Genomic DNA, 25,138 nt, shown 5'->3' with positions numbered 1-25,138 from the left:
TTAATTAAATCATTAAATTCAGTTATAATTAAGAAAATTAATTAAATCATTAAATTCAGTTATAATTAAGAAAATTAATTAAATAATTAAATTCAGTTATAATTAAGAAAATTAATTAAATCATTAAATTCAGTTATAATTAAGAAAATTAATTTAATCATTAAATTCAGTTATCATTTAGAAAATTAATTTAATCATTAATTCAGTTATCATTTAGATAATTAATTTAATCATTAATTCAGTTATCATTAAGGTAATTAATTTAATCATTAATTCAGTTATCATTTAGAAAATTAATTTAATCATTAATTCAGTTATCATTAAGGTAATTAATTTAATCATTAATTCCGTTATAATTAAGATAATTAAATACACAATAATTAAGTATCTACTAACTATTTTGTCATTTACTATTAATCAAATAATTAAATTCAGCTATAAATAAGTAAATTAAATACGTTGTTTCAATGAGTAATGGAGAACGTTCTTCAGACCCATAATAGATGGCGTGATATAATTAATGTGGAAAATAAAAGTTTTTCGTCCGAAAGGTAGACTAGTACGTTTTCCGTAACCTAAATACGTTCTTTTCCATACTATTTTTACTATAGGTGATTATAATATATTTACCTGGCGAGTGGAACCATTTTGAGCGCCAAAGCGCGGCTGATGCAGAAGCCAGCGCCACCTGTAGCGAACCAAAAGGCAATTTTTTGCTGTAAATAGAATAAAAAAAAGAAAAACGTTTGAACAGGATTTACACTCTGATAGGCAAAAGAAATCCTCTGATCTTCAAACAATAGATCGACTATAAAATACGTTAAAAAACAGCGGAACGTTTCATTGCCAATAATAATTAAAAAAAACACACACACCACGCGTCTATACTCTACAAAATGCGCCCTTTGTCCCCCTGGTGGCATCCGCGTGAATTGAAAAGACAAAAAAAGGGTTGTACGACCGGCGAAGATACGTCAGTCCGAATTAAGATTCGTATTCAAGAGTCACGACCACATCTCTCTCTACTTTTTCGGCCCTTTGAAAAACTACGGTTTTATTTCTTTATTTTTTATTTTGGAAATGAAAAGAATTGTGTTTTGGAGTTTCACCTCCCCCCGTTGCCGACCCCCTCTTATTTTCGTACAGGAGCGATGTAAGATGGCAAGTAGGCGAAGATTATCCTCGCTCCATCTTCTGACGTCCCTACTCTATCCTTGTTGCACCGCTTTTATCCTGCGCCTTTCATAAATACACGGCGAAAAGGTTATGAAGTTAAACGAGTGGAAATACATCGTAACTTGAAACATCAAGTTTGAAGAAAATCAACCTCAAACTTTAGTAAAACAATTCCAGGTATAATAGTTACTTTGCAATTTTAATTAAAAATATTAATTAACTATTCTCAGTTGCAGGTTAAGAAAGGTAAAATATCTAATACATTTGGCGGAAAGATACTAGCACGAATTTCCGGTAAATCGGTGGCGGAAGTTTCGAATTTGGCCTGTTTACCGTTGAATTTATAATTATACCCGCGTGCGTTATATAATTTTGGGTGCCCCCCCCAGATACGCCACTGTCTCAGTAACTAGCTCTCAGTAAATATTATAAAGGGCGCGACACACTTTTGGGTCTTACGTAACGTTTGATTATAGGTGGTATTCACGAGAAGATGGCGGCCATTGCTCTAAGGTAGATAGTTATGGGGGAAAGGGGGATGACACTAGCCTTCCACGTCACGAGGATACACCCTATAGCTTAAAGGCCGACTACATAAATCTTCGGTTTACTCTGTCTTTCACTGGAAGTAGGCTTACTGCAATACACGTGTGCCACGCTGTCAGCCTACTTCCAGTGAAAGACAGAGTAAACCGAAGATTTATGTAGTCGGCCTTAGAGGTCGGGGATGGTTAACTTTTATTCAATAGATAAAGCTCTCAAAATTATTCGTAAAACGTTTTGATTAAGTAATTTATATTTCTGTATTATCCGATTAATTTTTTGATAAATTTGTAAAATTATTCGGAGAAACGACGTTTTTTTCGATAAAAAGCTCAAATTTTACGAATAATACATGTTTTTTAATCATTTTCCGAAATATTAACCGGTAAATTTCTTTGTTTACATTTTTTCCCCGAAAAAAATCAATTTAAACATGGATAATGATTAACCGTTACCGACCTCTAGTCGGCCTTTAAGCTATAGGGTGTAATAAATATTATTTCCCGACCACGGTGAAACGTATTCTGCCCATGTCCATCTTGTTGAAAATATTTATCGTATAGATATTTTCCTTGGAAAAAAAAATGTTGTTTTGCTTTTGAAAAGATAGATACGATTGGCCCTTAGCCGAAGTCCGTCGGTCGGTGGTAAGTTGATGGTCCCGCCGGAGCCAGAACGAATCGTGACAAGTGAGGACGGTGGCCTCGGCTACCGAAAATGACCTCACGCCCAAGATAGCCATCATCATTTCCGAAGACGCTGGCGTTTTAATGAAGAGTTCGCCCCAACTACTCTCAATTTCTCACGACGAAGATAACCCATCTTCCTAAACAAAATTACCATTATAGATTTTTTTCGGTGTAAAATTGAACAAATATATCGTGAAAAAAATCGAGAAGACGGAAGTGGAAGTCTTCGCCCGGAATATAAATGGCACAGAAAATGCCAAATCGTGCCCGCTAAAACTCCGAACTCAAAATAAAAACCCTTTGGGTCGTCTCATCTAGAATTACCCGAAGAAAAAAGTTACTGTAAATCAATTAGGAACTGGTTCGTGGTGGTTATAGCGCTCTTAAATGTTTACGTTTTAAAGTTTTTTTTTTAATATTTATCCTTTCGACTTCCGTTTTGCGACGATATTAAGGAACATATCATTATTTTAGATTCGTCACGCCAGATGACGCCACCGTCTCTATATTTGCAAATGGTAAATATCGACTGGTTGAAATCAAGAAGACATTTTTACGCGGTAGGAGTGATGTCAATCGGAATCGTTGTTGGAATAGAGTAATGGCACTGTGACGTTCTAGTACGTCACCCATGCTATTTCCTATAGATAAAAAATTTGGGCCAAAATGGCGGCCTTGGCCAAAGCTACGCAGTGCTACTACTCTATACGACCGTTAGCCCCTTCTAACTAGGAGCAACAAACACAACACCCCACACAAGGAGAACGCAACCCGTCAAAAGTCGTTCATTTTCTTGTGTACATTTTTCATTGGTTAGACGCATTAGCACCTGCTGTCGTCGGAAGGGGAAAATTCGGATATTGTCTTCCCCCTTTCCGTAAAACGTTCGGCGTAAAGGCTCGTCCAATGAAATTTGTACACAAAACTGCGTTTTCATGTTAAAAGGCTAGCTGCGTTTTCCTTGTGTTTGTTGCTCCTCGCTTCTAGTAAAGTCAAGAAGTCCTTACGAACTTCATTCGACTATCGTTAAAGGGAATATAACCTGCAAAGCAATTTTTGTCGAAGACCCCTTCAATTTTTCAAATTACTTTGTACAGTGGCGCCAAACATTTCTAAAGCCAAAGGCAAGAACGGCCAGAGTTGCAAACGTTGGTGTTCCACATCAAATACCTGAGGTTATATTCCATTTAAGAGAGGTGGTCAGAATTTGACCGCAGCGACACCAAGTTTGTGCGAAATGAACTAAAATATGGGATGATTTACTGATTTCCTGTATCCTAGGTTAGGCGTTTGATAATTAAAATTGTGCAGGGAAAGAAACATTTAACGTTAAGCCCTTAGAGGTTCGATTTAAATAATTTTATTTATACCAGATGGCGCAAGTCTTCAGTTTTTTATCTGAAGGAAGGCAATCAATAGTTATTCATTTATTACAAAAACTATGTATATATATTTTTCACATTCATGTCTAACTACAAACTAAAGTTCAACTCGATAAACATGCTACATTAAAAGAGTGAGATAATTTAAAATTAACGTTCCAGATTTGTTGGCGCCATCTGGTAAGTATTTAAATATCTATAATTTTTTTAGTATTTCAAGAACCACAAAATTCTCAAAATCAATAGCTGAAAATATATCGTTCGAAAACAGTTTCCAAAGATTTTTTATATTTCTTTGGGCAACATTATGATTTTATTTTATAATAATCTTTATCATAAATTAGGGTCGTAATAACTAGTTTTGTCGTCCGTAAAATGGACAGGAAATTACCCGGAGGAGTCGCCTTTAAAATTCGGTCAAGTTTAATTTCCGGAGTTAATATAAAAACACGAAAAAAAGACGTTTTCAATTTGAGGGGGGACTAATTACGCTTTTCAGGAGATCCGCTATATTGTGTGAGGTACTTGGGCAGATATGACTCTATCCGGCTCCGTTGTAGCCGTCGTGGAAACCGGTATATTGAGATCATTTGGATCGCAGTAGAGCACCGAATCATTAGGACAACCAAATGACAAAAGGAAGACAACAGAGTTCCCAGGTACAAGTCACATCCCTCAGCGTCATTTTTAAAATTTGTTTTTTAAAAATAAGCCGATCCCACCCTAGATTTTTAAAAACGTATTGGAGGTACCATCGACTGTAAATTTCTGTTACAGCATACACTCTAAAGATTTATATACACCCGTACCGTAAATGAATACATGTGATACGGGGGTGCAGGGTAGAAGGTATACAGACGAAATTTTGTAATTACAGTAAGTGGTTTCTTTTCGGTTTTTCCGGGGTTTCGGAGTAGGGTAAGAAGAGTAGCAGGGTTGCCACAAAAGTTTCAGATTCGTATTCCCTGACTATTCCCGGTTTTCCCTGACAATCTTAAGAGATTTTTCATAACTTTTTAAGGCTAAAGGTTTTTTTTTATATTCTACTTTTATCAGAAATTAATAAATTTAAACGGACTTATATTTCAGTAAAAATGTTATTGCAATGTTGAAAAAAATTAGCCAAACTTTCAAGGAAATAAATGATAATGATAGAATTTGTCATAGATCTAGAGTAAAATTATCTTCAAAAAGCGTCTAGATAAAATTTAATTCCGACTTTTCCATAAATTTTTACAAATTCTTAAAATTCCCCGACTTTTTCCATAAATTTTTACAAATTCTTAAAATTCCCCGACTTTTTCCTGAATTTTTACAAATACTTAAAAATTCCCTGACTTTTCCCTGAATTTTTACAAATTCCCTGACTTTTCCCTGAATTATTACAAATTCTTAAAATTCCCCGACTTTTTCCTGAATTCTGTGCAGTGACGATTAGTTCGAGTCGGAATAAAAACATTTCTCCAAAATGGCTGCCTGTGGCCTTTTTAGCAGGCAAAATCCGATTTACTCCTTTACACCTCCTTTTCAGAAGGAATAATAATAATAATAATCAGCTAGGCTAATACCCAAGGTACCACCTTAGGCCCAAGCGAATAGTTTGATTTTAATTTATTTTCGATACTAATTAAATGAATTATTATTGCAATACTCATATCAACTCTGTGAAAGTATTGTTAATATTTAGATATTTTTTAGCTAGTATTTTATGATAAACAACAATCTTTACCTGATAAACTACTGTGGCTCTCAACGAAATGTTAAACCTTAATTCTTAAGGCTATAAACATTAATTAACTCTTAAACAATATCGAAACCTTGCTAAATTTTTCGTAATTTTAAATATTTAAATCCTCTCCTTTTTATGACTAGTTAAGTAAACGAAGTACATTTATACTTTAAACATTTGATATAACAAATTTATTAATATAACTTGGATTAATTTTAATACGCCGTGTTTTGTAAATACTTACACTCGGTTGCAGACGAAATACCGAACTCAAGAGTCGAGTGAGAGTAAAAACAAGGAGTAATATATATAACGTTGATCTAAATCATCCTTGCAAAAACAGTTTTCCTTCCCCCTCATACCGCAACGAACATTTAATGGAAAGGTCTGCAGAGAAGTAGATATTTCTAAAGAAAAGAGGTGCCTACCTTGGGATTGTCCCTGCTGAAGATTTCCAAAGGAGCTCTAATACTCGGTTTGCCCAGGTACCAGTCCTCCCTGGGGTTGTACCGCTGCAGGAGGCGCACTAGGCGAGGAACGTTGACGTAATTGTCGTCGTCAAAGTGACAGAACCACCTGGTGGAAGATAAAATAAACAACAATCTTATATTAAATCGGGAAAATTTAACCAAATTTATTCCTAATCGTAAATTCCGAGTGCTTTAAACCAGTTACTGAAAACCAGATTGAAATTATACCGTTATAGTCAGCTTAATTACGTATAGATAAATTATTATTCAGATAATTAGAAATGCCCCACCCAAAAACTCAAAATGGAATAATTTCGGAGGTACATTTCTAATTTCTTTCGCCTCGAATCAAGCCCAAACATTCCATCGCAACGTTGAAAACAAGCTGAAAATTTCTTCGAAATCTTAGCCCAGATTCCTAATCGTTTAAATTCATCAAACATTGCGTAATTACAGGGTGACCTGAGTATATTTTAAAATCCTTTAAACAGAGTTCATACAACATTTGGAAAATTAATTTCCCTGATATTTCCAGGTTTTCTCCTGGAAATTTCCCTGATATTTCCAGGTGCTAAAGCGCCGTATGTTTTCGTTTCATCGAAAAAAATTATATATCATTATTGAGGCGCTTCCAGACTCAAACGAATTTCCCTGATATATCCAGGTTTTGGTTAAATATTTAAAATTTCCCTGATATATCCCTGATTTTTTTGGAAAGAATCAGTTTCCCTGATATTTCCAGGTTTTCCAGGTTTGTATGAACCCTGTTTAAAGGAATTGACGGATTTTGAAATGACGTTTTAGCGCGCGACACTACAGGTACATGTCTTGGGCACACTGCCTTCTTTGCGTGATTTTTTGACCATAACATGTAGAGGTATTTTCACGCGCAAAATGAATTTTAAAAGCCGTCTATTATGGGAAATTTTTCAGTGAAATATAGAAATGATATTTCAATAAAAAATGAAAAAATAGGATAAAATTAATTATACATTAAGAGAAAACGGTTGTCAAAATTGTTAAAAGGGGGTATAACCTTCAAAATGAAGTTGATAACCGAAAAAAAAAATTAAAAGTAGGAACCATCTTTATTATAAAATTATAAGCAGACGACGAAGCTGACGCTATCGGTTCACAAGAGATAACTGAACTGTCTGAACAGGGTAAGAAATAAGGATTTTCTAATAAAATAAGGCGTATCAATATATAATCAGACGATAAAAATAGTCGAAAACTATCGGCGAACCGTGTTGGAAATAAGCACCTTTAAGAAAGGGGGTATAACCTTTAAAATAAAGTTGATAAACGAAAAAAATAAATAAATAAAAATTACTACGTTATTGAGAGTTTCTCCAAATCCCCTTCATGCTCCAAAAGTAAGCCCCTCTCACATAAAAAAAAACCTAAATTATCCTGTTACCTTATCGGTTCCCTAAAACTGAAATCTTCAAAATGATTCTCCCTCAGAATAAATAAATGCTTTCTTGATATAACTTTTTTAAGTGTCCCATCTCGAAATGAATTTTTCGGTTATAAAAAAAACTGATATTTTCCTCCAGCATGAGACGTAAAAAAATTGCAACATTTCCAAACTTTTTTTGTCAATCTCTCTTTCTTCAGAATTTATCATCTCCCCGCCAGAAATATATTTTTTTCTTTAATGTCGGGGGGTTCATCACGGGTGTCTATTCATCATTGGGGTTTTCTATCGGGGGGACACGCGGCCCTACGTTGTACGCCTATACAAGAGAGAGAGATATATTGTAAAAGAGAGTTGATATAGGGAGAAGCGTCGAGAGAAGGGACAATATTTAACGCGGCGAATAAACGCGAAGGGAGATGGGGAGCCCCAATTTTTTTCTCCGCAACGAGGAATTAAGAGTAGAGCATATGCTAGCGCCGACCGCGACAGCGTGGGAAGATGACGGCAATTCGGGAGCCCCTCTCTTCATCTTTTTCGCCATACAAACCAGAAGCGTGTTTGTTATTCGATTCAACGCGGTTTTTAGTCTAAATAGTTCTAAGTGGATGAACTATGCGGATTGGAATGACGAGATCAAATTCTCGCCTATTAGCGCCTTTGGGTTGCCTTCCTGACCAATCACAGTTTTCATTTTGTCTGACTCAAGGAAAGGATTCTTGGGATTGGAGATGAGGACATAGTGGTTAAATGTTTCGACATAATGCATTCGAAAATAACTATTTTTAAAAGCGAAAAACTCCGCCGCAATATACGTTTTATCAGAAGTGTATAATATATAATTACGGGATAAGTATTCTTTTCTTACGTTGCTAATGATATTCGCGTTGAAATTTTCGAAGCAATCATACTGATTTTCCAAAAAAAAACTAGCGTGGGGTAAAATACATAGTCTGAAATTATTACATCGAAAAATATTACATTTTTAAATTAGTATTTAATATTTATCACTACGCAGGGTAATTTTTATATTTTACATCAGGTAGTTAAGTTTGTGTCGTAATCAGGGCCGTAACTTAAACAACTACCGGCAGCCCAAGAAATGCTTGGGAGACCCCAGGGCCGGATTAACACTATTGGGGGCACTGTGAAAAGTAGAATTTGGGGCCCTAAAAATATATAGACCTTACTTTTTGACTGGAAATAATAATATTAAAAACAAATTGAAAAAAAAACCTATATTCCGAAGACGGGGGCCCCTGTGTCATGGCACACTTGGCACATGCCTTAAAACGGCCCTGGGAAGCCCGGCTAAAATGGGCCCTGAAGGGTGGACTTAAGACTTTACTTATATTTTGCATGGGTTTAATTTTAAAATCGTAGATATGTTATAAGCTTCTGTTCCTATATATATTCTTAATAAAATGACAATCAGTAGCTGAATGGAATTTATAATACTATATTCCATATAATAGTTTTAAAATGAAAAAAAGCCAATTTTCGTTTGAGTGGTTCTTTGAAAGGGGCTCCGCGTCTGAGACATACCCCACCCCTTTTACCGGTGGAAAAAAAAGGTGAAAGGTTACGATTACTCTCCCCCGTCGAAATCCCTCCCAGCTTGCCTAACCAAAAATGCCAGGTTGAAAACAATCGTGACCCCCCCCCCCCCCCCGACTTGGATCATTATCACGCGCGCGGGAAGGTAGAGGGGTAAAGTCTGCTGGAAATAAACCCGGGATCCTCTACTTCTATTAAGAAAAAATAATAATTTTTGTCTAAAACAGATTTGAGCCCGAGGGTATTAAATGGGCGAACAATGATAGGCTTTTGGAAGAAGCGCCGAAAATTTGTCGGAAACAATGGGCTTTAGACAGCATGGGAAAACACGGGCCACGAGAGAAACGGATTTGGGGGATATAATTATCTGGCGGAGATAATTCATTAGCAGGATCTTTTCTTGATGGCGCATTTCGCTTCATCGCCTTTTAATACAAAAAATTAACGATTTTATTTTAAACTCTAGAAGTCTAGGTTGCTACCTCGATTTGATTACGACAAAATCGTTTTAAAAAAAGGATTTAACCTTGGGATTACATCCAGAATGGTTGTTTTTAAAGGTAGATTATTTCACCTTTGACGTGCATACGGGGAAAGTCGATATCACTATTGTTATATTATTTTATTCGAGATAAATCGTGCATTTTGGGAGTGTCCAATTTGTTAATTGGCCGCGTTAGGGACATTTGTACATTTAAAGGCTTTTTTTGTGTAGGTTTTGGTACGGACGCGATTGGTTAAGAAGGTTGAAATTTTAGCAATACATTAATTGATACATTAATTTGATGTATAGGTTTTTGTGTTATTCTATAACATACGTTTTGAAATTTTATGAAATAGAAAACTTAGTAGAAAAAAATTGATAGTTAGCTTCTCCTTCGTTTGACTAAGATCAAAATGTTGGATTTTTTCGCATCAAAAACAGACTTCATATGAAATAATTTGTTTGAAATTTAATAATAAGCTTTTTTGTTGTTTAGGATGATAAAATTAGCGAATTTGTAGATTAGTCCATTATAAAAAGGGATATAAAAGCTAAACCCTAAACTAATTTGAAGAAAATTTAAAAACTTACATAGCTCGTACCGATAGGTCTTCGAGCAAACAAAAGACGCGAAACTCGGACCAACTCGAGTGAACAACTAAATGGAAAATAAATAAAATAGCCAGAATTTCCAACGGTAGACCGGATTCGTCCTAGTTGGAACTCATCAGTACCGTGCGGGAAATCTGGCTTGCGACTATTAAACCGAAAAGAGAAACTAAGCCTAAACATTAAAAATTTTAAATTTGTTTAGGGTTTAGCTTTTTTATCCCTTTTTATAATGGACTAATCTACTAATTCGCTAATTTTATCATCCTTTGCATTACAGTCCATAGGTGGTTCCTTTTAACGTTACATTTTTTATTGTTAAAAGTGTAGTATTTTTTCACATTAGCTTTTAAACATATCACGCCACCAAAATTGAACAGATCTATAAGATACATGGTAACTCCAACTCGGTCCAATAGATTCTACTAAATCCTAATTAATAGATATTCTAACAACATAATTTATCACACGTCAAATATTTTCCAAATATTCCTGATAAAATAGACCTTTTTATCACTACTTCCATAAAAATGACAATTATTATTAAACCACCATAAAAATAAGGGTCAAATATTTTGAAAAATAGTTTTCAGTGCCATAAAATGTATGCCTTTCGGTTCCCCGTTTATACCCCAATTGTCCAGAAATACTTGTTTTTTTTCCAGTACAGGAATGAGTCATAACTCCTTAACTTGGTTATTGGCTAGTATATATCTACGACGAAACTTTACCCCGCTCCTAACCTTTGGTAAAACATCCAATAAAGGTATAACAAAACGTAGATAGAACCAAATCTTTATATTGTCCACCAGGGCACAATAAACCGCGGAATACATCGAATGTAAGAAGTGTTCGGTTGGGAATTTCTTTCCGTGGCTCGGAGGTGTATAATAAAAGACGCGCCGTATAACGTATATTATATCCTCCACCAGGTGGCGCGGCTGCCAAAGAAAGCCCAGAGCTGGTTCCTTTGGCCATCTCGAAAACAGCGCCACCGTCCTTACGATTTGGGCTCTTTTGAATTTGAGATGCTGCGTAAAAAAATACTTTTCTCCCTTCCTCGTACTCTGGCCAATGTAATTCGACCTCCCCAAAGTTTGAAGGATCCACTTTTACAGGGCTTCTCTGCGGCCCCCGCGCTAAAGGCCTACATTCAAAACTAACCCCAGCCCAAAAAAAATAATTTCAACTTGGAAGTCTATTTACGAAAAGCTTCTTTATAGAAACGACATACTAAAATATATTTTCTTTCAGAGTTATTTTACGGTATTTCAACTGACCAATGGTTACTGCTATTTTCCTTAGTGAATAGGTGTGTGTGTGTGTGTTATCAGTGGTGTCACTAACAAGGAGACATCCCGAAGTGTAACCCACCGATTTTGTTCAAACTCGGGGGATTGGTAGACCTTCATGTGACATGAAAAATCCTAAAGGGAATTTATTCAATGGGCAACCGTTTTGCGATGGCAACGAAAAATATTTTGGACAACAAAAAATGGAAATTTTCTCATTGAAAATAACATGGGATTCTAACCGATTCCAGGGACCCCCCTGTGAAAAACTTTAACAAATTTCAAAGTTTTGAAAATGACAATAATAGACAAAATAGATAAAAATTTACGAAAAAAATCACAATTGATAAATGTTTGATCAATTTGAACAAAATGGGTGAAAATGAACCAAAAGGGCTAAAATTGGAAAAATGTTAGAGAAAATTTAAAATAGTACAAACATTGAAGTAATATTTCGAAATTGTTTTAAATAAATTATCTTTTACACTTCGGGATGTCTCCTTGTAAGACCGGTGTAACTCGCACTGTCCCCCCTTGGAGCATAAAGGAACATTTATAGTTGCTGACGTTACTTGCAATTCGTAAATAATAACTGTAATACTATTCCCGCTACAGAAGATAAAATAAAATAATAATCAGGCCCAAGTCATCTAGCGACTTTTAATGCCATTAATTCAGTTGGCCGGGTTATACTGCATAGGATGGTGGTTGAAAACCCTTCATGCCACGCGAGCCAACAGCTCCCTACACTCACTATTACAGTTATCACTGAATAATATAACACTAGAATAATTCTAGGTATAATACTATCAGTTTTAGTATTAGTATACTTGAAATGAAATAATAAAATTAGATGAAACTCATAACTGATAAATTTATATTGATGAGGTTGTCATACCCTCTGAAGGTAACACGGTGTCACTAACACCCCCTAGTGACGCTACTGGGTATTATAGCTTTTGGTGGACAGACTTACTTTCGGTCACTGTCCAAGAAAGTGTCAAACTCGACGGACATTTTGCAACACAACGCTTTTCGGTTGTGCGAAGATGAGCAGTTGGTGTTTACCAGGTGTCCATCTGCAAGCAATCAAAATTACAATTATTATTTAGAATTAAGCCTAATTATGTTACTGTTAAAGAACGTACTTGTTTTTAGTTGAAGAGCTGGGTCATCACTATCGCTGAAGAAGTACGTCTGCAAGGAAATTACAGAGACAAATTAGAACTTGTTCATTTTAAAATAAGATATGGCAGGTTTAAAGAATTTTACAAATATAACAATTTTATTTTAACCTAGGCTTAAACTTAAAAAATTTCCCGGGTCCGTGCAGCTCAAGGGGCCCGTTTTTGAAAAAGTAAATTTATTTTGAGTAACTACGGCTTTCTTGTGGCCCGGATTTATTAATTTATCGGGGCCCAGGCCCGCTTTCGACTACACCGTTTCGACGTACTTAAAGGGAATATAACCCGCGAAGCAATTGTTATGAAAGACCCCTTCAATTTTTCAAATTCCCCTGTACAGTAGCGCCAACCATTTTTAAAGCCAAGGGCATGAGCGGTCAGAACTGCAAACGTTGGTGTTCCACACGAAATACCTGAAGTTATATTCCCTTTAATATAATTTCTAATAACCCTGTATTTATATCAAAAGTGAAAATTTAGGGGACTCTGAATGTTTATTAACCCTGTATTTTACGACAAAATTGCTCAAAAGTTTTTTGAAATAGTGAATCATTACTTAACCGCAAAGTTCAACACAGAACTATTTTAAAACAAAGCGAACTAGCGGGAAAGGGGAATGAACGAATTAATATTTAAATTGCACGTGGGTATGAGAGCAGATGCGAGGCTCACTGAATGATTCACTAGTAAGCGTTTCCCCCGCGAGCGCGCCAAGAGATTGAACAGGCCCGGACTTGCCCGCGTAACAGAAATTAATATAAATTGTGGCAGTGATAGAATTAACGCCGGGATGGTGCCTCGACGTATAAGATATCTCGTGGCGGAATTTCATTTCGGCGAGATCGCGTGACACAAAAGGAGACAGCAACTCGGAGGTCGTGTTCGCACTCACCGAGCAAATGCCGATACATTTAAAACAAGCTGTCACGTCAATGCACCCTGCCGAATATTTAGCAAACGAAATATATTCCTTTCAGTTACAGGGAGAATAAACGTCCATCTTTATGTTGGATTACCTAATTCACACAGAAGCTAGTGTCACTATTGTTAGTTGTGATAGTGCCTCACCAGAGGGCAATTTTGTTTATCAGGAGATGTCACTATGTGACTAGATATCACTAATATATTTCACAAAGAGTCCTACTTATAAGAATAATTTATGAACTTATGCTAATAGATATCAGTAAAATATTTCACAGAGTCATACTTATAAAAATAATTTTTGAGCTTATGCTAATAGATATTAGTAAAATATTTCGCAAAGGGTCATACTTATAAGATCAATTTATGAACTTATGCTAATAGATATCAGTAAAATATTTCACAAAGAGTCCTACTTATAAGAATAATTTATGAACTTATGATAATAGATATCAGTAATATATTTCACATAAGAGTCATACTTATAAGAATAATTTTTGAACTTATGCTAATAGATATCAGTAAAATATTTCACAAAGAGTCAAATGAACTAATGTTAAAACTAAATGGAAAAATTGCGCGTTTAAGAAACCCTTTAAAATGTGTATTTTCTTACGTACCCGAATCACGAAGTAAATAGAAACAAATATAATCTTATTCTTTCTAAAGTATATTGGAGCGCGAAGTACAGACACGGTTTGGGCAAGCATAAGCCTGAAGGCTGGCATCGAATCTATTAAGCGCGAATAATTGAACATGGAAAAATATCTTCGATCATAAAACGGGCAATTGGAGAATCGAGGCCCCGTGCTGCAGGCTCTCCTTTTTTGATGCATTTTTTATCCTCCGAAGAAAAGGCACGTTCTTCTTCCACAGCACAATATTCTCTCTCTCGGCAGAGAGTCAAATCTATCGTGGCAGTTTGGCATTTTCTTTACAAATAAAATTATACGACCATTCTCAGAGGAGCCGCGTTCGGACTAGTTGAAAGAGTGGATAAAAACTAAGATAACACAACCAGGTCCGACTAGTGAGGGGGAGCTGGTACAAAAAACCGGGGCTCTTTGCAGACTGGAGGGCCCGTAATGGTCTCCAGTAGTAACGGTTCTCATGCGGGCCCCGAATTACGGTTTTACCTGGGCCCGGGCACACTGGGGGCCCCCTGTATCTTCCCGTATCTCTGGAGATTATCCCTGACTTACATGTATTTCGTGCCAAAACTTTGTATTTTTTAACCTATATTTTAGTGAAATATTTTCTAAATTTGCAACCGAAATTATTAGAGTAATAATTAAAATTCCCTAAATTTTAGACCCATATTCAAATTGCCTGACTTTTTTTCCAGGTACTGTGGCAACCCTGCAGTAATATCGGCTCTCATTTCGCGCCTCGTATTTTTGATTTACCGGGGCCCAGGGTTTCTCCCCGTGTACGTATAATTATATCCAATAATAACGGCTTCCATGCGGGCCCCGAATTATTGTTTTACCGTGGCCCGGGCCCGTTCTCAACGGCCCTCAACCCGACAGTGCAAACGTAGCTATAAATCAAGATAGACTAGATTCAAAATATTATCCGCGGTGTCACGCGTCATAAAAACTGATGATTTAAAAAAACATTTAAAATATACCTGGAAAAGTATACCTATTAAGAACAACCATCTGATATCACCTGCCTTAAAGTTTGAGGATTTTATTTTTAAGTCCAAAAATATTTGGTGCCCCGCGCGCCACCTGGTGGCTCGCGACGACCAAATATGCCATGTCCGCGGGGTCGAAAAATTGCCAAAAAGGGGTTCCGAATATCTCTTTGAAAAAATATCTCCAAAATGATTATATTAAAGAAAAGACTTTTTTGGTTCGACTTCGAAATTACAGGCGAACACGCGAGATCGTTTTTTTGTCACCGAAGGTTTTGACGCACGCATTGAACTAAAGATCAGATCGCCGCTAGCGCAGACTCGAAATAATGATTAGAAGGATCTATTTAATATGCCAGCGTCGTGTTCCTTTGGCCTCGGCTGCACTCGCTTTAATGGAGAATTTATTTTCGACACCCGAGGGGTTCCGCCAATATATAAATAAAATGTCAAGATAATAAAAAATGCTTTGCCATTAATTTTACTTTAATTACTACTTCTTTCTTGGAAAGTCCTCCGTAGATAGTTTAAGGAGGGTTATATTAGAGATGTTACTAAACTGTAATTAAATGTAATGTTAATTCCACTATTGTATCCAAAGAATGTTTTATTAAAAACCTATTAAGTAATTTAGTCAATTGACGTTGGAGCGAGGGGTCGGACACTGGCCATTATTTTGTACGGGATTTCGTAAAGATTTTGGCGATTTTATCATTACTTTTTGAAGTGATTTTGGGATTTCAATGTTAATTTACCATAGAGAGAGTTGAAAGATTTGGCGATTTTAGACAAAGGGTAACGTAATTTTGGTAAATGTCCGACCCCTCGCGTTGGAGCCATCTTTTGATCGGAATTGTAAGATCTTCCAATTACATTATTTATCTACTTTTATCAGAAATAATTGAATTGAATCCAAAATTTCTCGAAAACAGGAAAATATTTTTAATTTTTAAGAATTATATTTAAAATATGGAATTGTGGGTATTTTCACGCCTCCGTCTATTATAAAATAGTCACTAGGTGGCTATAGTAAAGTCATCGCTTCGACTGTCCCGCAGCGCCCGGATATTTGAAAACGAGGATTAAGGGAGAATCCTAGTAGGAACAAGATGTCACGGACATTTAAAGGGAATATAACCTCACGTATTTAGTGTGGAACACCAACGTTTGCAGATCTGGCCACTCTAGCCTTTGGCTTTAGAAATATTTGGCGCCACTGTACAGGCTAATTTGATAAATTGAAGGGGTCTTCTATAAAGATTGCTTTGCCGGTTATATTCCCTTTAAGTACACACAATCCCCCCGATGTATTAACTATATTTTAAATATTAAATTTAAATTTGAACAAATTTCCAATCATCTTCTACATTAACTTAATAGTCAAGAGGAATTTTATCGAAAATGAATTTTTCGGGTTACCTGGTTTTGGAAATAAGGTAGCGAAACGGGAACAAGTTAATTAATTTTTAAACGAATCGAATTTTTCGAGTTACCTGGCTTTGTAAATAAGGTAGAGAAACGCGAACACGTGAATTTAAATTAATTTTTAGGCAAAGCGAATTTTTAAAGTTAGATGGTTTTGGAAATAAGGTAGCGAAACGCGAACACGTTAATTAATTTTTAAACTAACCGAATTTTTTAAGTTACCTGGTTTTGGAAATAAGTTAGCGAAACGCAAACACGTTAATTTAAATTAATTTTTAGACAAACCGAATTTTTCGAGTTACTTGGTTTTGGAAATAACGTAACGAAACGGGAACACGTTAATTTAAATTAATTTTTAGATGAACCGAATATTTCGAGTTACCTGGTTTAGGAAATTAGAGGTTTGTTTACTTATGATTTTATTTTACCTAAAATTCAAGCTGCAAGTGAAATACGATATTTGTCAAATTTCCAAACACATCGTGTATTTTAATAAAATGATGGGGGGTGTCCCGAAGTGGGTTCAAACAAGCAGCGCCTATTGCCCCTATTAAATTGGGGCGATGATTCGGGGGGGGGGGGTCATTGAAGGGATGATGTAGACCGGTGTTAAAAGCGGAGGCGGTGATCCCCATGGGAACGGGATGCTGTCCCATCTTCCCATCGCTCCTCCGACGCGTCATTTCAATATGTTATCCATCCGTGAAAGTCCCACTTTTCGTCTATAAATCACCCTGATTTCTTTGATATCGCGAAATAGAGAACCGAACCAAGGCCTAAAACGACGCGGGGTGCACGCGCCACTGGTGCCCGACACGTGGCCTATTTCGTCCGCCGAAATTAGCAGCTTTTGCCCAAGTTCGACGCGCACACGCGCGCATTGTACGAAGACTAAAAATTTCTTTTCAATTTGCATCCGGAATAGGTCGATCTTTGGGCACGCGACCTTCGTAGCCCCGCTTTCGAAAAGGGTCATCGTATGCCATCTCCGTCTCTATGGAAACGTTATTTTATTGAACGCTTTGAACGTTCCAAATAGCGTTTTAATCTTCGCCTCTTTGCGAGGGGGATTTGCAAACGTATGTTTCTCGTTTATTTGATTAAATTTCGCGTAGACGAGGCGGAAAGCGTTATCAGTTAGTTATAGTTCACTTAATTGTTCCGATTTCATTCCCAGGATGTGTTTATTTAAGGGTCTCCGAGTGCGCGCATAAAATATACAGCATCTCGTGATATTTGATGTAAACAATTTTCGGTGCGTGAATTGACGCCGCTATCGTTGGGTCTAAGTTCTAACCCAAACATTATTTTTATCTCTACCATATTTCTTTTATAAAAAAAATGTTTAAATAAACATTTTACTTATAATATATATATGAAAATATGACGCTCTGTTATCTTGGGGAAAACTGAAATACTAACAAGGGGAGTACCCGAGGTGTTTATTTCCGATTTTGTTCAAAGTTGGGCGTAATGTAGATTTCAGTTGCCATAGCAAATCGAATGGGTAGTGCAACGTCTCCTTTTGGGAAATTTCATATACATTACTACTTTACGCCCAATTTTGAACAAAATCGGTAATAAACACCTTGGGATGTCTCCTTGGAAGAGCTAGGAGCAACAGCACTGCCCACACAAGGTGAACGCAACCCGTCAAAAGTCGTGCATTTTCTTGCGTACATTTTTCATTGGTTAGACACTTTAGCGACTGGTGCCGTTGGAAGGGGAAAATTGGGAAATTGTCTTCCCCCCCTTTCCGTAAAACGTTCAACGTAAAGCTTCGTCCAATGAAATTTGTACACAACACTGCGTTAGCGTGTTTAAAGGCTAGCTGCGTTCTCCTTGTGTTGGTTGCTTCTAGGTATAAGAGTCACTATTCTCTGTAGTCATAGAAACTACCACGGGAATAGAAGGCCCTGCCTTTGTACGAGCTTTACAAAGATGACACGGGCAAAAGGTTATCCCTTCATTTCCGGTTATCTCTGGTCCAATCAAAAAAAAAGCTTTGGAAATGACGACCAATTAGATTCAAGCGGAAATAAACGGAGAACCTTTTGCCCGTAACACTTTTCATCGACTCTTTCTATTCCTCTTGTAGTTTCTATGCTGTAGTTAAACAATTTTCCGCCTTGATTTAGCTATTTGTAACGAAAGAAGTTCGGGATGGTTTCAATTTACTATCATAGTTTTGGTCTCCTCTGTTAATTTAATAACAATCGGATTCGCACTTTGGTTTAGACTGATCGAATTGTTTTAAAAGTAATTTGATCGCTGTTCGTTTGAAGGTCTCGGTGATATATTACAAATATAAAAGACATCGTGTTACTTAAGAGAAAATAAATTTTAAAATGATAAATTTACGCTTCGTCAAGCGACTCGAACTTGGACTTTGTAAATATACCAGAAGAAATGAAGAAATACAAATATTTTCCCACGATTACGTATTTAATTTTCCTTCAATTCGCTAAACATCGTCATGGAAACGTTAAATTATATTAATATTTTTGTTTTTAAGTAAGAATTGAAGAAAATAAAATGTAAAACAGCTTGGCCACTCGACCACCGAAGTGAGTGAGGTATCTTCCTTATGGTCTTTCTGAAAACGTGAGGAAATTCGAACCGTCAACGTGATGCTATGGAATTCGCCAGATGGTTCGGTTGTAGGTGGGCCCGTCCGCCTCACCTCGCGTTTCTACGACACTCGGGATATCGCACACCGCACCTCATCCTCGCCTTTCCATTTCACTAGCAACGAAGATGATGTTAATCGTGACTACGTGACCTCGGGTAAAAGGGGGTCAGGGGAACGGTAAATTCGGGGGTCGCGGCGGGGCAGGTGGTGCTTGCCGGGGTTGGGCACCCCTCATTTTTTTATCCCCTTGATTTCTCCCCAACGCGCCAAATTGAGTCTTTATGGCTGCTAGATTAGCGGAACTGATTTGTCGAAACGAATATCTTAAGTTATAAACACATTAAGTTGTTGTATGACCATAAGATTTTAAAAACATTAAAAATCCGGGGGAGGGGGTAGGAGGCTTAACAGACTCTTTCGTAGGTTGTAAATAATGCTAGACTATATTATATGCAATTAAAATTGTAATTAAAACAGCCGAGTACATGTTTAACTGGGTTAATGGATTCAGTTACATGGTGGGAACAAAGTTTTGTATACCATAATATTTCTTTATCAAAACTATTAGAGGAAAAATTTAGCTACCTCCAGCTAGCCTTTGACATAAGTAACGTAATTGTATAAGTATGAACAATATTCTTTAATCACAGTTGTGAATGGGAAACTTCTGAGGTTGTTGATTTTTTGATATTTTTAAAGAAAATATAAAACATTGATTTAAATCGTATTTTTATTATTTTTTATCGTTTTATGCCTCGTGGTCTTGATTAAACGTAAACTACATTTTAAATTAATTTGAATTAAATTAAATTTATAATTAAAATCTAAATTTGAGATAGTTTGCTCTTAATTGACATTATGTTTCCATTTCAATAATTTATCAAAAATTTTATTTTATAAAGCATTTTAATTTCCAATAAGCAATGGCTGCTCCGTTAATTTTCCGGAAAAAAAAATGCGGAAAAATTTCCAGAAGCTTTTCCGCAAATCGGAAAAATAAAAAATTTAAACATAAATTAATTTTTAAGGGTTTTAATTTTTTTTTAATTTTTATGTCTAATAACAGTAAACATACTACAAAACATTAATAGTCTTACATTGTTAATAAGTTTAAAGCTAGTCTAAAGGTTTAGTTTTACTTTTAGATTCGACAAAATGTGGCGAAAATACCGCTTTTTTTAATTTGTAAACAATATTAGACTAATCATGGAATGAAAACTTTTTTTTATTTTTTTCGGAAAAATACGGAAAATTTTCCAAGCTTTAAATTTTCCGACTTACAACACTACTAAAAAGGGGGTAGGTACATTTGTTCGGATTTCAATCGTCCGAACGGTGGAACAAATGTTCGAATTTCGTTCGTCCGAACCGCCGAAATAACAAATGTTTCAATTGTTCGAATTGGACCACTTGTTTGTTTCATTCGTCCGAATCGGTAGATCACTTGTCCGAATTCTGTCGCTAAATTAGTATTTCTTATTGCTGTTTTTTTGTGGGAATTGTGTTGAATGTGGTCGATATTTTAGGTTAGGTTAGGTTAGGTTCAAGTTAATGTTACTATTTTCTTATATTAACAATATTAAAAAAACAACCAATTCCTAATGTTCGAAAAAACGGACAAACGATTATTCGAACAAATGAAATTCGCCAGTAAAGTTACCATAAATTGAACGACTAAATCACCAACAAAAGTTGTGATATATTTTTCGGGCAAATGAAATACGTTTTCGGACATACGATCCTGCTTTCCCGGCATTCGGACAAATGATCATTCGGACATTTGCACCACCGTTCGGACGAATGAAATTCGAACAAATGTACCCAAATCCTAAAAAGTGTGGATTATTTTAAAGACGATTTAGTTTCTGAAATAATTTATACTTTATATAGTGTAATTTTTTTTTTGTAACCATTGTTTTTCAAAAACCATCTATTTTTCAGAATTTTTTCACTTTTCGAACTTTAATATTTATTCTTCGTTTCGCTTAAGCCGGGAAAAAAGGTAACCTCTACACCGCAGCATGCGTGGATGGCACTTATCAGGCTCCGAATTTAACGTTAATTTCACGATTTTGTTGGCTCACCGTGCCAGATTCCTCGGCGAAAAAAAGCGAAATACAGTCACGTGCTCACGAAATTCCGCCACTTTTTGAAGGGAATCGTCACGACCAACGTACAACAAATATTTTATCTCTTCGTTTTTCCCCATCTCAAATATCTGTGACGAGTATTGTTAACTATAAATCCCAAAAGTCTTATAAAGTGGCGACCCTTTCGAGAGGACTTATCGAAAGCTTACGCGACGACTTGTTTACTTTTTTATTTTTAGTTTTTTTTCGCGAGAGACAAGACTCGGTAGTTCTGTCTCTTCGAAGTGTTTCGGGATTTGAACGCAGGTGAAAATTGTTGTTTTTGTTCGGGGGAGGGGGAGAACTGACACGTTTTTGCGCAGAAGCGGAAGATTCGATAATAAAAATAATAAATGTTAAAATATACCATCACGAAAAGCGCGGTTTAGAATTTATTAGAAAGAAGCTGAAGTTTTTAACCTTAGACAGAGGCGAGGTTAAATCTTAACCTACAAAAAGGCATTACGAAATGGTATATACGGTAGCGCTTAAAGTTTATTATCGCAAATTATATATATAAATAGGCGGTTTCTTTTCGCTCGTTCCGGGATTTCGGAGTAGGGTAAAAAGAGTAACGTTATGACGTCATTTGACTCCGATTCTGTGGTGGCGAATAGTTTCCAAAATGGCTACCTGATTCCATTTTAGCAGATAAATTCTGGCTAGCAGACGACCAAATCCGATTTACTCCTTTACACTTCCTTTTCGCCTGCTCTCAGACTAAAAGTGTACTCTTTTTATCTTAAAACGTTTGATTCGCCTGTTCCGGGGATGAGAACTACTTCGCCCGATAATCTATTCGATTGTTCCGGTGTATTAGGGCTACTCTTTTTACTCCTTCGGAAAAGGAGGTGTAATTTTGTAAAGGAGTAAATTTAATTTTGTCGTCTGCCAGCCAGAATTTATCTGCTAAAAAGGACAAGGCAGCCATTTTGGACTCAAACTATTCGCCCCCACAGAATCGGAGTAAAATTACGTCATAGCCTTACTCTTCTCCCTACTCCGAAATCATGGAACAATCGAAAAGAAACCACCTGATCAGGTGTAAAAGAGTAGCACTAATACTCCGGAACAAGCGAATAGTTTATGGGGTGGAGTAATTATAATCCTCGGAACAGGCGAATAAAACGTTTTAGGGTAAAAAGAGTACACTTTTAGTCCGAGAACAGGCGAATAAAACGTTTTAGGGTAAAAAGAGTACACTTTTAGTCCGAGAACAGGCGAATAAAACGTTTTAGGGTAAAAAGAGTACACTTTTAGTCCGAGAACAGGCGAATAAAACGTTTTAGGGTAAAAAGAGTACACTTTTAGTCCGAGAACAGGCGAATAAAACGTTTTAGGGTAAAAAGAGTACACTTTTAGTCCGAGAACAGGCGAATAAAACGTTTTAGGGTAAAAAGAGTACACTTTTAGTCCGAGAACAGGCGAATAAAACGTTTTAGGGTAAAAAGAGTACACTTTTAGTCCGAGAACAGGCGAAAAGAAATCACCTATTATTATTTATGACGCAATAATATTCGACCAACATAGGGATTAACTGCCTAAGAATAAATAAATATATTCTTGATGCAGGTACGTATTAAAATATTGCTGGCGGCCTTTAGAGTCGAGACACTTTTTTGTACCCTTAGATAATTCCTCGCTCGGAATAAACAGTTGGGGACTGCTGCGGAACCGCAAGTACTTGGTAAGTAATTACACCAAGGCACCGCGTCTACGACTAAGTCGTAAGGTTATAAGATACTCGGGTCAAAGCCCCTATAGCGGAGACTTTACCCCTGCTCCCAGTGAAAGGCGGCACAGTCAAGTGGGTTAGAGTGGGACTACCCACCCAGCCCCGAGGCTAGCGTTGAAAAACATGAGGGAAGAGGTTGAGAGTGAAAAAACTCTCTAATAGATGACCAGATTGCATTAACAGGTTAAAAATTTCGACGCAAAAGCCAGATATTAAGCTCGGGGGCTTTCTCTCGTTTTTATGGGCGCATGTCTCGGTGGACACGCATCGCAGCTGCTGCCGGGGACAAGACCAGGCAAACCTCGTCGTACAAATCAAATTGAGTTTAAAGGCGCGGGGAAAAAAAATCTGTATTAAATACTAATATCAAAAAATTTGCCCTAAAAGTCTTTTTTCTTTTTGCTATTCGATGATGCGGTCTATTAATAATTTCTTTCGAAAATAGCCTTCAGGCTTATAGTAGGGCCAAGGTTTAAAATTCTCAAAGTGTCTGTCTAATAGTTCGTAACGCTAGATCTAAAACCGGATTTTGGAGAGTTCAAAATAAATATGTAATCGGGAATATATTTGGAGGAAAGTACCCAAAAAGAGACTGTTCAGATACCCCTATCGTTGAGTAAACATTAACCCGATTGGTTTTCCACGCCACCGATAGCGTAAAATAAACAATATTCTGATATTGAACTGTTTACACGGGCGATTCTAGATTCGAATCTCTACCTTTAGACGAATTAATATCACAAGTTGATTTACATTGAAGATAGCTTCAAACAGTTTTATATTTATGGTGCAATACCTAATTTTACATTACTAATTTCAAATTTATCAGAAGCTATACGTAATTGGCGCTAGTTACGTCATGTCGTAGCGGACTTTTCAGAAAAAGACAGGCGCGTAGGAACGTTTTCGATTAAGGAGGTAAACTTTGAATATTTAATTTAGCGCCCCCCTTAAACGTAATAAAAAATCGAGGGGCTGACCACTATCCGTAATCGGTGTACAAGCCACTAGCTTTGGCTGTACTGAAGTGATTACGTAATCGATTACAGATTTGGCACTACCGAATGGCTGTAATCGATGTACAGAATTTAAGGAAGTGGTTAGCCCCTCGTAAAATATAACCGAAATTATATTTTTTACTACCAATTGGGCCCCCCCTTTCCAATTTGAAAAGGGGTACAAATGTCTTATCAAAATAGACAACGTTACTTAAGTTAATGTCGAAATAATTGAAGTAGAATGAGACGACGAACTTACGTGTTCTCTGGCAAGAACAAACCACGTTCTTAATATCACATCGAGTCTACTTTGATGAAAACTGCTGGTCGTTTTGACACTTATAAAAATATCGCTCAAGTCTGTGTTTTTCGCGTCACTTTTGTTATAATGAAGATTGTGATTGTTACTATTGTGATAAGCGGCCAAGTCCGTCAGAGAGGTCGGATCCCCGTTACCTAAAGAGTTGTCCATGGGATAATCCGGATCCTTGGCCTCCCCGATGGAGCGAGGGGCCCTTTCTTGGAAGCCCGTGGCCACCGGGGATTCGAGTTTAATTTTACCGCCGCGAGCCGAGGCCCCGCGCGCATTTTCGCCATCTTGGAAGGTTTCTTGAGACGTGACGGCGGCCCCTTGTTGCAGCAAAACCACGAAAGTCGTGTAGCAAGTTACCAGGAGAATAGCCGTCGCGGCTTGCACCATCTTCTTGGGCGAAACCTTCATGTTGGTCAGCATCGCCTCTGTCAGGCTCACCTCGCCACGAACATTACGGACAATTCGACGCGACCTGTTGGATCACCCGATCGAAACATTGGAATAATTTCACTCCATCGTCGCGCCGCCACCCTGCTGCTCGCGATCGGCTGCCGTCCCCCCCGACGCGGATGACGAAAGCGTCTTGGCGTATTGGAAGGGATGAGAACGTTTCTTTCCCTCTCTATTTCATTGGACGAGGGCTGAGGGAACGGGTGGGAAGGAAACCCGATGGGGGTTTGATAACTTTCGAAGAGTGGGATTGCGAAGTTACAAACAAGTGGATGTTAGAGAGAAATAGCTTTCGCCGGGTTATCTGGATCCTTTCCTACTTCACTAGAAATGTTAGATGAGGTGCTTGAGGAAATGAGTG

At 36.9% G+C, this 25,138-nt stretch overlaps 1 protein-coding gene across 1 annotated transcript in view; it reads right to left on the bottom strand.

Moving 5' to 3' along the window:
• Positions 1 to 24,851, bottom strand: part of LOC149933171 (fringe glycosyltransferase-like) — a 37,183-nt gene extending 12,332 nt beyond the window's left edge. Inside the window, exons 1-5 of the mRNA XM_090155350.1 lie at positions 24,274 to 24,851; positions 12,500 to 12,548; positions 12,328 to 12,430; positions 5,948 to 6,095; positions 631 to 716 (exon numbers count right to left, since the gene is read on the bottom strand). Coding sequence (XP_090011476.1) covers positions 631 to 716; positions 5,948 to 6,095; positions 12,328 to 12,430; positions 12,500 to 12,548; positions 24,274 to 24,747 — 860 coding nt within the window. The 5' untranslated portion in view covers positions 24,748 to 24,851. The remainder of the gene's footprint in view (positions 1 to 630; positions 717 to 5,947; positions 6,096 to 12,327; positions 12,431 to 12,499; positions 12,549 to 24,273) is intronic.
• Between the last annotated feature and the right edge of the window lie 287 nt (positions 24,852 to 25,138).

Source organism: Leiobunum rupestre, chromosome 8 (genome assembly GCF_980474605.1).
Source record: "Leiobunum rupestre chromosome 8, qqLeiRupe1.1.hap1, whole genome shotgun sequence".
NCBI classification, from domain to species: domain Eukaryota; kingdom Metazoa; phylum Arthropoda; class Arachnida; order Opiliones; family Sclerosomatidae; genus Leiobunum; species Leiobunum rupestre.
The sequence above is the reverse complement of the archived record's forward strand: the minus strand, read 5'-3'. Positions and strand labels throughout refer to the sequence as shown.